This window comes from Lolium rigidum, chromosome 3 (genome assembly GCF_022539505.1).
Source record: "Lolium rigidum isolate FL_2022 chromosome 3, APGP_CSIRO_Lrig_0.1, whole genome shotgun sequence".
NCBI classification, from domain to species: Eukaryota; Viridiplantae; Streptophyta; class Magnoliopsida; order Poales; family Poaceae; genus Lolium; species Lolium rigidum.
This window is the reverse complement of record NC_061510.1, coordinates 191190924-191206752: the sequence shown is the minus strand read 5'-3', so window position 1 is coordinate 191206752 and position 15829 is coordinate 191190924. Positions and strand designations below refer to the sequence as shown.

General features: G+C 43.1%; 1 protein-coding gene across 4 annotated transcripts; it reads left to right on the top strand.

The window, feature by feature from the left end:
• The first annotated feature begins 6537 nt into the window (after positions 1 to 6537).
• LOC124702836 (probable protein S-acyltransferase 23) lies at positions 6538 to 14892 on the top strand. 4 transcript variants are annotated; one of them, XM_047235012.1, is made up of 13 exons: positions 6539 to 6900; positions 6988 to 7128; positions 7790 to 7902; positions 8498 to 8577; positions 10097 to 10260; positions 10584 to 10713; positions 10809 to 10908; positions 11232 to 11280; positions 11567 to 11665; positions 11911 to 12009; positions 13634 to 13712; positions 13791 to 13939; positions 14324 to 14892. In XM_047235012.1, the coding sequence occupies exons 1-13, from the start codon at positions 6622 to 6624 to the stop codon at positions 14516 to 14518; spliced, it is 1677 nt and encodes a 558-aa protein (XP_047090968.1). In that variant the 5' UTR covers positions 6539 to 6621; the 3' UTR covers positions 14519 to 14892. The 4 variants fall into 4 exon arrangements, with proteins under 4 accessions (XP_047090972.1, XP_047090970.1, XP_047090968.1 ...); XM_047235013.1 differs by having other exon boundaries at positions 6541 to 6900; positions 11591 to 11665; XM_047235016.1 differs by lacking the exons at positions 13791 to 13939; positions 14324 to 14892 and having other exon boundaries at positions 6538 to 6900; positions 13534 to 13712.
• Positions 14893 to 15829: the final 937 nt, after the last annotated feature.

The following is a 15829-nucleotide window of genomic DNA, read 5'->3' as shown; positions in this document are numbered from 1 at the left end:
AAAGTACTGTAGCAAAATAAACACATGGGTTATCTCCCAAGAAGTGCTTTCTTTATAGCCATTAAGATGGGCTCAGTAATTTCAATGATGCACTCCCAAGAAATAGTAGTTGAAGCAAAAGAAAGCATCAAAAAGCAAATTCAAAACACATTTAAGTCTAACATGCTTCCTATGCATAGGAATCTTGTAAATAAACAAGTTCATGAAGAGCAAAGTAACAAGCATAGGAAGATAAAACCAGTGTAACTTCAAAAATTTCAGCATATAGAGAGGTGTTTTAGTAACATGAAAATTTCTACAACCATATTTTCCTCTCTCATAATAATTTTCAGAGGCATCATGAACAAACTCAACAATATAAGTATCACATAAAGCATTCTTATTCACATGCATAAAAGTATCATTACTCTCCACATAAGCATAATCAATTTTATTAGATGTAGTGGGAGCAAATTCAACAAAGTAGCTATCATTATTATTCTCATCATCAAATATAGGATGCATATTGTAATCATAATTAAACTTATCCTCCTTAGTAGGCGGCACCAAAAGACCAATATCATTATAATCATCATAAATAGGAGGCAAAGTATCATCAAAGTAAATTTTCTCCTCAATGCTTGGGGGACTAAAAATATCATGCTCATTAAAGCCAGCTTCCCCAAGCTTAGAATTTTCCATATCATTAGCAACAATGGTGTTCAAAGCGTTCATACTAATGTGTTCCATAGGTTTTTTAATTTTCGCATCAAACCATCCATGTCTTAAATCAGGAAATAGAATAAAAAGCTCATTGTTGTCCATTATGCCTAACTAGTGTAAACAAGAAACAAAAAGATGCAATTGCAGGATCTAAAGGAAATAGCTTCGAGCACACACACAACGGTAACAGAAAAGTACTTTACCTGGGACCGGAGTATGAGAGCCTTTTACCTTTCATCCCCGGCAACGGCGCCAGAAAATAGCTTGATGTCTACGGGTGCTTCTATTCTTGTAGACAGTGTTGGGCCTCCAAGAGCAGAGGTTTGTAGAACAGCAGCAAGTTTCCCTTAAGTGGATCACCCAAGGTTTATCGAACTCGGGGAGGAAGAGGTCAAAGATATCCCTCTCAAGCAACCCCGCAATCACAAAGCAAGAAGTCTCTTGTGTCCCCAACACACCAAATACACTTTTCGGATGTATAGGTGCACTAGTTCGGCGAAGAGATAGTGAAATACAAGTAGTATGGATGTATATGAGTGGTAATAGCAATCTGAATAAAATATGGCAGCGAGTAAACATGCAACAAAACAGTAAACAAACGGAGATTCGATGCTTGGAAGCAAGGCCTAGGGATCCTGCTTTCACTAGTGGACACTCTCAACTTTGATCTCATAATAAAACCACTCTACACTCTTTTGTTGGATGATGAACACCACTAACTGTGTAGGATTACACGAACCCTCAATGCCGGAGTTAACAAGCTCCACAATATTTGATATTTATGTTTAAATAACCTTAGAGTGCATAATAGATCAACACAACTACACCAAGAACTAACATAGCATGCACACTGTCACCATCACACTATGAAGGAGGCATAGATCACATCAATACTATCATAGTAATAATTAACTCCATAACCTACAAGAGATTATGATCATAGCCTACGCCAAGTACTACACGGTGCACACACTGTCACCATTACACCGTGGAGGAGGAATAGAGTACTTTAATAACATCACTAGAGTAGCACATAGATGATATTCAACTAGATCACATAAAGAGAGAGATGAACCACATAGCTACAGCGGAGCCCTCAGCCCTGGGGGTGAATTACTCCCTCCTCATCATGGAGACAGCGATGGCGGTGAAGATGGCGGTGGAGACGGCGGCGGAGATGACTCCGGGGGCAATTCCCCGTCCCGGCGGCGTGCCGGAACAGAGACTTCTGTCCCCCGAATTGGAGTTTCGCGATGGCGGCGTCTCTGGAAGCTTTTCGGGTGTTTCGTCAATCCGTGTAGGGTTTTCGCGACGGAGACCTTAAGTAGGCGGAAGGGCAGCCTCGGAGGGGGCCTGGTGGGCCCACACACTAGGGGGGCGCGCCCCACCCCTTGGCCGCGCCGCCCTGGCGTGTGGGGCCCCCCTGGCTCCTCTCCGGTACTTCTTCGATGCTCTGGAACCTTCCGGGAAAAATAAGGTGTTGGGCATTAATTTCGTCCGATTCCGAGAATTTTTCCTTACTAGGATTTCTGAAACCAAAAACAGCGAGAAAACGAGGAACCGGCACTTCGGCATCTCGTTAATAGGTTAGTTCCGGAAAACGCATCAAAACGATATAAAGTGTGAACAAAACATGTAGGTATTGTCATAAAACTAGCATGGAACATAAGAAATTATAGATATGTTGGAGACGTATCAGCGGCTGCGTCTCTGGAAGGTTTTCCGTATCGTGGCTCTCGGTACTGGGGGTTTCGCGACGGAGGCTTTAAGTAGGCGGAAGGGTAGGTCAGGGGGCGTCACGAGGGGCCCACACACTAGGGCCGCACGGCCAGCACCTGGGCCGCGCCGCCCTGTTGTGTGGCCGCCTCGTGGCCCCACTTCTTATCCTCTTCGGTCTTCTGGAAGCTTCGTGTAAAAATAGGCCCCTGGGCGTTGATTTCGTCCAATTCCGAGAATATTTCCTTACTAGGATTTCTGAAACCAAAAACAGCGAGAAAATAGCAATCGGCTCTTCGGCATCTCGTCAATAGGTTAGTGCCGGAAAATGCATAATAATGACATATAATGTGTATAAAACATGTGAGTATCATCATAAAAGTAGCATGGAACATAAGAAATTATAGATACGTTTGGGACGTATCAGGTATTACCACACAGTATGCACAGCCTTGAAGATACAATTTTGGGCATACAATCTGAATGCCCCGATGCTGATAGCCCATTAATGTACTCTCTCCATACCGGTTTATAAGCACATTTCGAGATTTGAAAAGAACTTTGACCATTAATTTGGTCAACAGGATATGAAATATTTACCACAAACATTATACAGTTGGAAACTTCTTTTGCATACGAATCCAATGGTATAATTTTTGAGGCATATAAATTATATTTGGTTGACCAAATTAATGGTCAAATTTTTTATAGAAACCGTAATGGGCCTATAAACCGGTATGGAGGGAGTACAAGCTTTACACTCCAAAATTACTATTCTGCACTTTTAAGCTTATAGCATCTTACCCTATGTCATTAGCTCAAATACAAAGAGCCAGCTACATTTCGATAAGGATGATGATGACAATAAACGAAGGTATACTATCGGCTCTCAATTTATTATTGCACCATAATACTCCATTTTCATGAAAAATAGTTTTTATTTTTGCATTGTCATCATCGGCAACAACACAATATCGGATACTACTAACAAAAGTGTGAACAAACAGCAAAAATCAAGTTAGTAGTTAATTCTCTGCACTAATCCGAACTTCAATTCTCACAAAAAAATCCTGACTTGCGCCACCTAATTCAGCAGGCTTGAAGTTCTAGCCTATTAAACGATCTTCTCAGCAACCACAAAAAGCATTTGAGGTAATTCTCCACCCTATATCCAATCTGCAACATATTTATTTCTTGCCAGTTCGTGTCCTGGTGCAAAACTACCTATGTGTTAGATTACATATTGAACACCGCAGATCGTATATTTGATCAAAAAAATTCAAATTTCAGATGAGTTCAGTTTCACTATAATGTGTCTATTGACACTGCAGATACGCGGGTGTGTTCTCATGAATAAAAGGCAACCATGATGACACGCGAGTTGTAGTTGTAGTTGAAGGAAACATAATATTCATTTAGTGTTGAACCAATGCGCAACCAAAGTCAAGTACATAGATGTACTCTTCTACTTTGAAACAGTATATTCTATATGCAAATAAACATTATGTTTATAAACCAATCATGCTATTTGTTTAAATACAAAAAATCATCTCAAATGGCCGCAACAACGCGCAGGGTATCACCTAGTTTAAACTAAAAGTAGTGTTCACTACAAGGTAAGGTAAGATAGCTATGCCTTTGCATATGCATGATTTTCTATTTTTTAATTGATATCTTTTCCGCAGCAACGCGCGGGGCATTGTGCTAGTTAGAGCATCTCCAACAGACGCGCTATATAGGCCGCGCGGCATAAAAACATCCGATATAGCGCGCGCGGGACAGAATCTGGCGCTCCAGCAGGCGCGGCGCTGTAAAATTTTTAGGGCGCGCGGCTTTTTGCACAATCTAGAGCGGCATATCTAGCGCGTCGGCTACAGCGCGCGGCATCGCTCGTCCTAGCGCGAAAAAGCCAACGGCTGGAAAATTCCTCCCCCGCGCCTTCATTTCCCCACCTACCGCCGGCGCGAAATCCAGCCGCCGCCGGTCGACTCCGCCGCCGCCCCCGCTTCTGCGCGCCGCCGCGTCGTAGATCCGCGTCGCCCGCACCTCCTCCTTGCAGCGGCGGACGTTCCGCCGCGCTGTGTCGCTCGCGCGGCCGTCAGCGAGGAGTTGTAGCCGGCGGTCCTTCTCCGCGGCCCCTTCGCGCCGCCGTCGCGTTCTCCTCCGCGCAGGCGTCGACATGTCGTCCCGTGCGTCGAGCTTGCTTGCAACATGGCGCGCCCATGGTGCTCGCCCATTTGCTCGCAAGGTATGAACCTCCGCCGGCCGGCCTCTATTTACTCGCTACAATTGTTCATAGTGAAGTAATTTCATACATATGTTTGTAGAGTTCCTCATATGATTCATCGGATGACGAGTTCGACCAAGAAGAAGAGGAGAACATATCGATACTATTAGCATACCGCGCCGTTAAGAGGCCAAAATTTGGTGGATCGGTGTTCGGTAGACAGAAGTTGTGGAGAGAAAGGATTGAAGGGCATGAGAAATTGATGCGGTCGTATTTCAATGAGAATCCGATTTTCCCCGAAAGCTACTTTCGGCGGCGTTTCCGGATGAGTCTCAACTTGTTCAAGCACATTGCAACGGAGGTCACCAAATATGATCGCTTCTTTGAGCAAAGGAGGAATGCCGCCGGAGAACTTGGCCATAGCACATATCAAAAGGTGACCGCCGCCTTGCGTATGTTGGCATATGTTATACCGGCGGATCTTGTTGATGATCATTTGGCCATGGGAGAGAGCACTTCTATCTTGTGTGTGAAGCGCTTTGTCGTTGCAATTGTCAATGTCTTTGGCTCCACATACTTGAGAGCCCCCAATGCTCAAGACACGGCAAGGCTTTTGGAGATCAACGCCAACCGGGGTTTCCCGGTATGCTTGATTCCATTGATTGTATGCATTGGAGTTGGAAGAATTGTCCGGCGGCATGGCATGGACAATTCAAAGGGTACAAGAAGGATGCCACCATAGTACTTGAAGCGGTGGCCGACCAAGAGACTTGGATATGGCATGCTTTCTTTGGAATGCCCGGATCTTGCAATGACATCAATGTTCTTCAACGGTCACCACTGATGACAAGACTTGCAATGCGGGAAGGTCCATTGGTGGAGTTTGAAGCAAATGGCCACAAGTACAACTATGGCTACTACCTCGCCGACGGCATATATCCAAGGTGGCAAACATTTGTGAAGCCAATTATTCAACCAAAAGGTAAAAAGCAAACTCAATTCCACAATGCACAAGCGGCGGCTAGGAAAGATGTAGAGAGAGCATTTGAGATTTTGCAAGCCCAATTTGCCATAGTTAGAGGACCGGCTAGATTTTGGGATCAAGAATGCCTTTGGTATATCATGACCGCGTGTGTAATCATACACAACATGATTATTGAGGATGATCGCGGAAAAGATGTGGATCATACCCACTACGACTTGATGGGGGTTCCCGTGCAAGTGACGAGGTCCGCACATAGGATTGCCCGATTCATTGCCTCATACCATGCCATTCGGTGCAACGACACACATGATGAGCTTCAAAAGATCTCATGGAAGAATGGTGGAATTGGAATGGACAACAATAGTTGCATATTTGTTGTATTTGTTTGAAAACTATGTGTTGTATTGTCTCAAAACCATGTTGTATTGTTGTATGTTGGACGTGTTGTATTTGGTGTGAAGTATTGTTGTGAACAATGTATTGTATTTGGATGGTACAATATATTTGTGAATTTTTATATATTGTTTGATCTTCTTGGATGCATACTTGTGTGTGTTTGTTGTTTGCGCCGCGCCCGCGCGCTGCAAAATGGCGCGTCCGGCGGAGGTGCTATTTTACCGCGCCAACGCGCGCTGCAAAATGGCGCACCCGGCGGAGGAGAAATCGATCATGCGCGCGGCAACGGTTTAGCGCGCGCAGATTTGTTGGAGATGCTCTTAGGTTGGAATTTATTGCATCGGCTGCAGCCGTCCGATCCTCCATCGCACGGCTGAGCTGTCTTGGAGCATCTCCCCGTGTGTCCCACATCCACCGCGTCACTCTTCTGACCTCCATTGCAAGTTTCGTCCAAAGCTCCAACCACCACCACCGGCAGCAGCTCCGTTGTCGCCTTGTCGGTGGTCGCCATCCCCATCGAATCACGTCGCCTCCACAAAATCGAGGCCTAGCCAGCTCTGCCGCCACCCAAAACCCTAGCCCCTCCGCTCGCGCCATGTCGTCGTCATCTCGTGTCGCGGAGATCGAGGTTGTGGTGGCCGACGGCGGCGCCAGGAAGGGGGCGGAAGAGCCGAAGAAGCTGAGCGGGGCGGAGCCGGACCCTGTGGTGGACGTCTACTCTGCCGCGGCTTACGGGGATCTGGACCGGCTGCGGCGGTTCGTGGAACGGGAAGGCGGCGCCGGGTCGCTCTACGCGCCCGACGGCAACGGCTACCATGCGCTCCAGTGGGCCGCGCTCAACAACTATCCCCACGTCGCGCTCTACATCATCGAGGTCCGCCTTTTCACTCCTCGCTGGACTCGAATTACTCGGCCCTCCCTTCCTTGCTGATTGGGTTCGTGGTTGATTGGTCTTTCACAGCATGGGGGTGACGTGAACGCGGAAGACCTTGCGCAGCAGACGGCGCTGCACTGGGCGGCTGTGCGCGGGGCCACGTCTGTGGCAGATGTGCTGCTGGAGAGCGGCGCGAGGCTGGAAGCAGCCGATGTGAATGGCTACCGGGTATGCAATCGTTTTGTATTCCTGAATTTGTCTTCTCCTTTTCGGATCCTTTGCAGTGTTGTTGGATTGTTAGTGTCTGGTTGTTGAGTAGCTTAATTAAAGCCCGTGTCCTTGTGCCCAAGGCTGTAGGTTGGTTTTGGAATGGTCTGTTTGCCTACTGCAGGATGCATGTTAGTTTAGCTGTATGTTTTGGACTGTTTGAACGTTGAAGCAGATAACAACAGATATTCATGAGCTTATCTCTATCTAGCAAGTGACTACATTACATAGATTATTATGAGTAAATTCTTTATATCAATGTAATTTGGTTAGATACATTTTTCCGGTTGATTTGAGCCAAGTATCATTTCTCGGAGAGCTACTATGGGAATTATCTGTGACAACATTTTGAAGTGAGTACCACACTAGAGATTAATTCTGTTGCGAATGCTACTGGATAGACCTACTAGTAAAAACCATGGAAAAACTGATTACGACATGCTTCTAGGCTGGATAGTGTATTCTTTTGTTAACATTATCCAGCTTCCCATTTAGTGTCACATTAGTGAATAGAGCATAAGTTTGGTGCTGTCCAGCCTAATTCATCCACTCTATGCTTATAATTGTGTAGCGTCTGTAAATTCTTATGCTTTACAATTCTTCCTTTGGAACATTATGTTAGGCAGTCCATGTCGCAGCTCAGTATGGCCAAACAACATTCTTGCATCACATTGTCTCAAAGTATGGTGCAGACTTTGATGCTTTGGACAATGATGGAAGGAGCTCATTGCACTGGTACATGAATACCCTTTACCTTTTTAATGCATGGTTTTGCCTGGTTTCACTTACCATTTCCACCAGCAATGTACACAATTGATTGTGAATCTATAGATCAAGGCTGCAATGCTGTCTTATATTGCTCATGCAAGTAAACCATTCTCATATTGTGTGGTTTTGTTTGATACTTCAAGATTTGTTGGCTGGATTATATAATTTCTTTAATAGACACCATAAATCCCTGATACAATACTGCTGGGAAATAGATTGTCACATTGAGTTCTGGGCGATCACAGCATGATATTCTTCTATTACCCATTTGTTTGTTCTGAAGTCTGTCGTATATACTGTGTTGGTACTGCTTTCGTTGTCTCAGTTTCTCTTAATGATTGTGTCCTCTAACAAACCTGTGCGTACATTTCATAGTTACAATGCATCCGAAACTATATAGTTTGTTAATAAAACCTTGAGTGTATCCCCATGTATTGTCAGTCCTGAAGAATCAACTTAGCTTCTGTTTCTAACACATGCATAAGAATAGATCCTTGATCTACATTTTGATGTTTGTCCTTTTTTGCACAATGTAAATTTTTACCATCTTAATCGTATTCAGGGCCGCTTACAAGGGTAATGCAGATGCAATCAGGTTACTGCTCTTTATGGATGCTAATCAAGTAAGGCAGGACAAAAATGGTACCTTTCACATGGCAGTATCTCTATTCTCTGTGGTATTTAATTACATGCCTTTGCTACTTCATACCAGTTTCTCCCTGCATACAAAATTCTTGGACACATATATTGTGTTAAGAACAATCCTAATAGTTGAATGTTGAGCTCTCTTGCTCTAAGAGCAAAGTACTTACCAGGTTCTCTGCTCATCACACTATGTTATTGTATTTTTCTTTAGATTATGGGTGTTTGGAAATGTGTCCATTTGTCATCTTTTCACTTAGGTTCTCATATAATATTGAGAATACCTGCCTACTTGAGCTGGATTGTGCATACACAATGAGCCATCTGAGAAAGAAACTGGAGGTAGGCACCATGTTAAAACACTTCCATGGTTAGAAAATTGCTACAGAATTGGCAGGTTTCAATAATGAGAGATCACAAGGCTTGGGCCTGATATTTAGGCCCCGCAGCCAGGGCCGGGCCTGGGTTTTCTGCACTGGGCTTTGTTAGGCCCGGCCCAAAGTATGGCTTGGTATAATCCAGTCTCATCGCCTTGGGTGGCGCAATTGGCCAGCTCCTTTGTTTTCATGGCACATGGACTGCCCTTTCGACTCCAGTTTGGGACCATGCATCCATGGTCCTATCATCTCCAGGCTAGTGCAGGAGCCAGCAAGTGGAGGGGCAGCGAGCTTAGACAACTGACTGCAATAGCTGAATAGAGCTTAGACCATCAGGTGTTCACAGGGTAGAGGGTTCCATTTTGGGCTGATTGATAGTATTGTTAGAGTTCTCTAGGTTTGTCGTTTGTGCATTACTGCATTTCATCATGTGGGCTTGTCGAGAACTACCAGTGAAGGGGTGTTTCAGCCCAGAAGAATCAAGGATATATTATAATCTATTTTGAAATTCAAATTCCCCAATTCTCCCCGGTGCACCTAATGTATATGCATGTATTAGTGGGACACAGTGCGAACTTGTCACCTGTCAGGTCTAGTGGCGGTCACAATGGGCCTGCTGGTCTAGGAAGCGACCCTATCAACAAAAAGGCAAGGCCACTTTAAATGTCCTAATTTAAGAGGTACAGAGTAAGGGGATAAAAGGTTACTCCCTCTCTTTGAATATTGGATCTGGCTTATACCTCTCTCCTTCCCCACATGTTCTCATCGAAAGCAAAATAGAAGCAAGAGAATCTGAGCTGACATGCTCTTACCTTTTTGTACAACCACTGCGATCCCATGATAATGATCATGTGCTACTTAGTTAAACCACCTGCTTGACAGTGAGTGGGCCATGGAAATGTTTATAGTACACATCAATGATGGATCTAGTGTGCGCACCTGCAGCCATGGACTGCAAATCCGGCCTCTCAAGTAGAGCACCTGTTTTCTTGATCATTTCATTCCAGTAGATGATTTGTTGTGAGTCTTTCAGATACTATTTAGCAGCATGCATGCTAGTTGGAAATAAATCTACTGTCAGGTCTTTGAGTTAGGTCCTACAATCCACGTTTTGACTGAACTCCTTTTGTGGCGTCATGCAGGTTGTACTCCCTTACATTGGGCTGTCATAAGAGGAAGTTTGGAGGTTTGCACGCTTCTTGTGCATGCTGGCACCAAGGAGGAACTGTCATTGAAGGATAGCGGTGGATTTACTCCTTTGCAACTTGCAGTAGACAAAGGTCAACGGCATCTTTCCAATATCCTTGTACGTTTTCTCTTTGAATTCTTACTTGACTTTTACAAGCTACCATTTTTGGTCCGAGAAATTTAACTATATGGTAGTACTATTCAGTCTGCTGATATACTACTGCAGGCAGATAGGTTGGGCTGTTGTAAATGTTTATAATCAAACATAGATATAAGCATTTTGGATCGGTGCACTCACATTTATTCTTGTTTTCTATTTTCCTAACCTCTTTACCCCTTCCTTCTAGATATGTTTTCAATGATAATACTTATCCATTACTGTATGCACTATGTAGTAATGTTTCAACTCCATTAACGGAAATGCCATTTTTCTGCTTATAGTCCAATACTCCAAAAGTAAGCTTTGGAGACAAATACTGCTCAGAGAGGCTGGGGAAGGCTGGATATGCACCTATCCTATTTTCTTATCTTGTTGTCCTCATAATCCTTTTCCTGAAGTCAATTGTTTTTGGTGAGTGTCGTTTGTGTGATTTTGTTATTTTTCTTCAAACGTAAGACTTGTAGAGCCTTTTTTCATCATCTGACCTGATTATGAAACCTCTCTAGCACCTGATTTTTCTAGAATCACTGCTGGTGTTGGTCTTTGGTCATGGGCGGCTATTTCTCTTGCCTTGGCATCACAAGTGGTGTTCTACAGACTTAGCAGGTAGCTTATACACCATGAATGTTCATTGACTGGACCAGTTGGAATCCAGTGCTTTGCTCTTTTACTTTTTGTTTTTTTGTGCATGCATGCAATACATTAATGATGCCTTGATTACTTTATTTATGTATTTTTTTTAAAGATGATGAAGAGGATGAGAAAAACCTCGAAAACTTACTTGAAATTACTTATTAGTGCAGAATCATCCCTTTTTGTTTTATTCTAAGTAACTGATTTTGTAGATGTTCAGTTTATTTTCTTCCGAACATACCTTTTGTGTCTGCTTGCTGCTTAATGTTTGTTTTGCTCGTGTGATCTTGGGACAGAAAAAATCCAGGCTACATCAAAGCAAACACCAAGGGGCTTGATCCGAAGGTAGAATATTCTACTATAGTATTAGCGGTGTTTAAACCGTAATTTCATACACATTTACTTTAAGGAAATGTCCCACATAAATAAAGTTTAAAATTGTTATTCAATTGGTACTTGGGACCATGCTACACTTTTGCAGTTCAACAGTCTAGATGCATCCGAGAAGTAGATTTTTTCAGCTTTTTTATCTGATAAGCTGAGCATCTGTACTGAACATTCCGGACTGAGCAAGAAATAATATAATATGCTTATGGACTTTTCTTCAGTATCACTAAGAGTCCAAGATCAGTACCGAGCTGTGTTGTACTTACAGGAACCACTCATGGAGATCGATTTTAGTTCCTCGACTTGGACAGGCAATTGGTCTCAATTGTGCCCTACTTGCAAGGTATTACAAAATTGTAGATTACTTTCGTTTTCACATCTTTACTTTTTATTCTTTTTTCTTTCATATTCATATTAAAATGACCTTTTGTTTTAAAAGTAAATCGTGTGAACATAGCTATATATATATATATATTTTCCTTCGTTGTGTTCTTCACTGTCTTGTTCTTCTCTTTGTGCATGCCATATTGCCGTTGATACCACCACACCTTGATGTTATTGGACTGATGTAGTAATTTTACTTACCAGATAATTCGCCCTGTGCGCTCTAAACACTGTCCAACTTGTAAGCACTGTGTTGAACAGTTTGACCATCACTGCCCCTGGATATCAAACTGTGTTGGAAAGGTAAGATGTGGATAACTGGATATGTCTGTTTGAACTTCTAGTTTAAGTATTCAATTTAATTTAAATCTTTTGTCAGAATAAAACTTCACATTGTGTCGTTCTGCAAATGATTCAAAGTATAATTTACCTTACTCTTAGCCAAATGGGTATAAATCCCCGTTGTGCTTTTCCACTGTCTTGTTGTTGAATGGAATGCTTTATCTAAGTTTTTTTTTTACGTAAAACATTATACTCCCTCCGGTTCATATTAATTGACTCTAATATGGATGTATCTAGACACATTTTAGTTCTAGATACATCCATATTGAAGTCAATTAATATGAATCGGAGGGAGTATTAAAATTAAGCTAGCAGGCCCGCCTCATTAAAAACCTTCCAGCCCCCTTCGGTACCCTGGAAGGAAAAGAGTGCGTCTGAAAACCTGCTGCTTTGGTCTGGATTACAATCAGTCCTAAGACTGTTTTCTAAGAAATCTGGGGGATCATCCCAAGACCTACTCTCTACCTGTGTACAAGCATAGCGTGCACACTCATGAGCTCAAAGAGCTCAAAAGATGAGATCCACTCGTCTATTTCGCTTAACATAGGGGCTAAAACCGAGCGCTGTGTCTTCCTCCCTCTCCACAAATTCACCAACTCTGCACAGTCGGACTCACAGGTTACTCGCATAAAACCATGTTGCTTTGCAAAAGGCTACTGCATCTCTGATGGCAAATGCTTTATCTAAGTTATGGAGACAAACTGTACCATACTCTTAGCAAAAAAGAATATTAATCCCTGACGTGCTGTTCCAGCTATAGCAGGAAATGTTCCATTGACTAAATAGAGGTCATTAATTTCACACTTTGGGCTAACATGATGCTTATTTGTATTCCCAGACTGGTTTTTTTTTTTCGAAATGGGGATTGCCCCAGCGTCTGCATCAATCGATGCACACAGCTTTCTTTATTACGAATTCATCAGTTTCAGAGTTTACAAATCATGGATCACATAGGGTGGACATAAAGATCAGCCAGCGGAAAAAAATAAAACAAGTCGCCTTATGCATCTTGTAATCTTCTAGAAAGCCGCCAGCCACCCTGGTTGAAGATATCCCGTGCGACCGTCACCAGACGGATACACCCAGAATCCATGTGCGCCCGCTGTGCCTCCGGTAGTAGGATTGACCACTCTTGGATCCAATGAGTAGCCATATGGATAACCTGTAGAAAATGAGCAGTTCCTTTTTTGTTAAAGATAATATCATTTCTGCAATTCCATAAAGACCATACAATAGCACAAGTTCCTACTCGGCTCCGTGCCTTTGTATCTTTATCAATCCCATTCAACCAATTACCAAACATATTTGTACAATTAGTTGGTGGTGAAATGTTGAAGGTAAAGAGAACTACTCTATAAGAGAATTATGGCTGATACTATAAGAGAACATTATATTATGTCATAGATACTTATGTTCTGTATACTTCTTACTTCGTTATAGCTGGGGAGTGGGAATTATGGAGTTCATTTTCCGATCTTATTGCAGTTGATATTCAAACTGCCTCATTTCAAAATAATGGATCTGATGGAGTTATGTTCAGCTGTATTCGCCAGATCTGATGGGTTAACAGTTGTTTTCCTTATAGAGAAATAAGTGGGACTTTTTGGTGTTTCTTTGTATGGGGATAACCACAACCCTTCTCGGTGCTGGTGTTGGATTCCACAGTAAGGAGATACATTAAATACACAATTTTATTCATTCCTTCAACAGTGTACTAACAATTTAAGTACATGTATTGGCAGGACTTTGGGCAGAGCCCATTATACTCTCGTCTTCTGAGTCATGGACTCACTTCATGGTGACAAAACATCCTGGTGCTGCATTGTTCATGTTCATGGATGTCTTCTTATTAGCTGGAGCTCTTATTCTGGCAGGAGCACAAGCAACACAGGTAAAACTGTCTTCTGGGATTGATTGTATAGGCTTCTTTGCCATATTGTTTATCACGCCGACTTGTTCCACACATTAGGTTCACATGTGATGGGCAAAAAATACAGACTCGTCACTTCTCTGTATGCTTAATTGTCTATCTCTTGTGGCCTAACATTTTCTACAATGGGGATAGCAAAGAAATACAACTGCACATATGCCCTCAACAGTTCAAAACCTATATAGTTCATCACACTAGAGAATCTCTAGTTTCTATTATGTCACTTGTAACTGCATATTGCTCAACTGTCCCATTTGTCCTCAATATGATGGAAAGACCAAGATGGAACACCACCGAGCTTTTTATAAAACATACCTGACGTATTTATTTCCTGATTGATTGCAGATAGCACGGAATCTCACAACTAATGAGGCAGCAAATCAGTCGCGCTACGCCTATCTCCGTGGGCCTGATGGACAATTCAGAAATCCTTATAACCAAGGTTGCAAGAGGAACTGCGCTTATTTTCTTGTTAATGGCTACAGCAACGATCAAGAGGCCGCATGGCCAACCCTTCAACAAACTGTACAAATAAACTAGGTTCCTTCTGGGTTAAACATCTAAATGTGTGTTTCTGTGTGTGTTTGTCCAGAGTATAGAAATTTCTCCCTCCATATACTATCATCTATTTAAGATGACCTTCACCTGTTCTTCAGTTTTTCAAAGAAGTTTGAATCTAGTTCACGGGAGAGGCAGGAGGTGGTGGGCTGGTGGCGGCAGCAACGTGGGCAACGTGGTGTCTAGCCGGGTTGTTTGCTGTGCTGGCCATAGACGTCTATTGGTGTAAGTGTAGAAAGGGAATGATGTTTTTGTGCATCAAGTTGATATGAAACCCAAGTTGATAAGGATGGCTGTGTCAGATCTAAAATCTAATGGTCCAGAAATAAGACTAATCTTTATGGCAATTGTCAACATACTTTCTTTACAGCTCCAAGTTAGATTCTACACCTATTTAGATCTTGAGAATATTCTTATGCTCTGGTAAGAAACAAAACAATTACTGTTGAAGTTCTTTTCTGATTGTAAGAGGCTGAATTTGACTATTTGAGTACAACATTGCTATAATATGGTTGTACTTTGATCATTGCGAAGAATCCAGTTTGCCTCAGGAATTAGTGAGTGGAGCGACATACGGGTTTTACAAAGAGGCCACAGTGACATTATGTTACAAACCAGATGATGTGACTGCCACTTGGGTAAACCGAGCATCTCTAGAATGAACTTCAAAAACAGTTCGGGAATTAAATAGATAAAAGCGAATGCTGCAGCTGATTGGTTGTCTGAATAATGGAGTTGCACATGGGGATATAATGAGATGAATTGCGGCGTGTTGCACCGGTTGGCTCCAGCTACACGCGGAGACTGAGCATGCAAGATTGTACTAAGCACATTACTCCTAAATTCTATACCTAATAATCTCTACTACTTAAAAAGACTAGACTTAATCCTTACTCTCTCCAATACTTCGTCTGTCGTTGCATCATTTCGTCGTCGTGCTACATCGCGTTTAACTTGCCCTAATCCCGCCTCCCTCGCTTTGGCCTGCCCCAAACAGGTATCTACCCCGACACTCCTGCTCCTCACCATTCATTTTTCTTCTCCACATCGCCGAGACCTCCAGACGCCGACACCCCTCTTCCCCGCATCCGGCACCTCCTCACACCGGCCTCCACTGCGCGGATCCAGTCTATACCGCATGGACCCGGTCATCACCACCTCCCCTTCGACTGTCCCTATTATCCATGGCACGTCCCGGGGGGAATGGAGGCCCGACACCCTGCCCAGATTGTTAGCAAGAGCAGAAGCGCCGAGGCGTGGCTCGATGCATGGAGGCTTTGATCTGAACATAGG

Coding starts and splice junctions, on each gene's coding strand:
- LOC124702836 (XM_047235012.1), top strand. CDS start 6,622: ATGTCGTCGTCATCTCGTGTCGCGGAGATCGAGGTTGTGGTGGCCGAC. Junction 10,261..10,583: donor GGCATCTTTCCAATATCCTT/GTACGTTTTCTC, acceptor TTCTGCTTATAG/TCCAATACTCCAAAAGTAAG. Junction 13,713..13,790: donor TGCTGGTGTTGGATTCCACA/GTAAGGAGATAC, acceptor ATGTATTGGCAG/GACTTTGGGCAGAGCCCATT.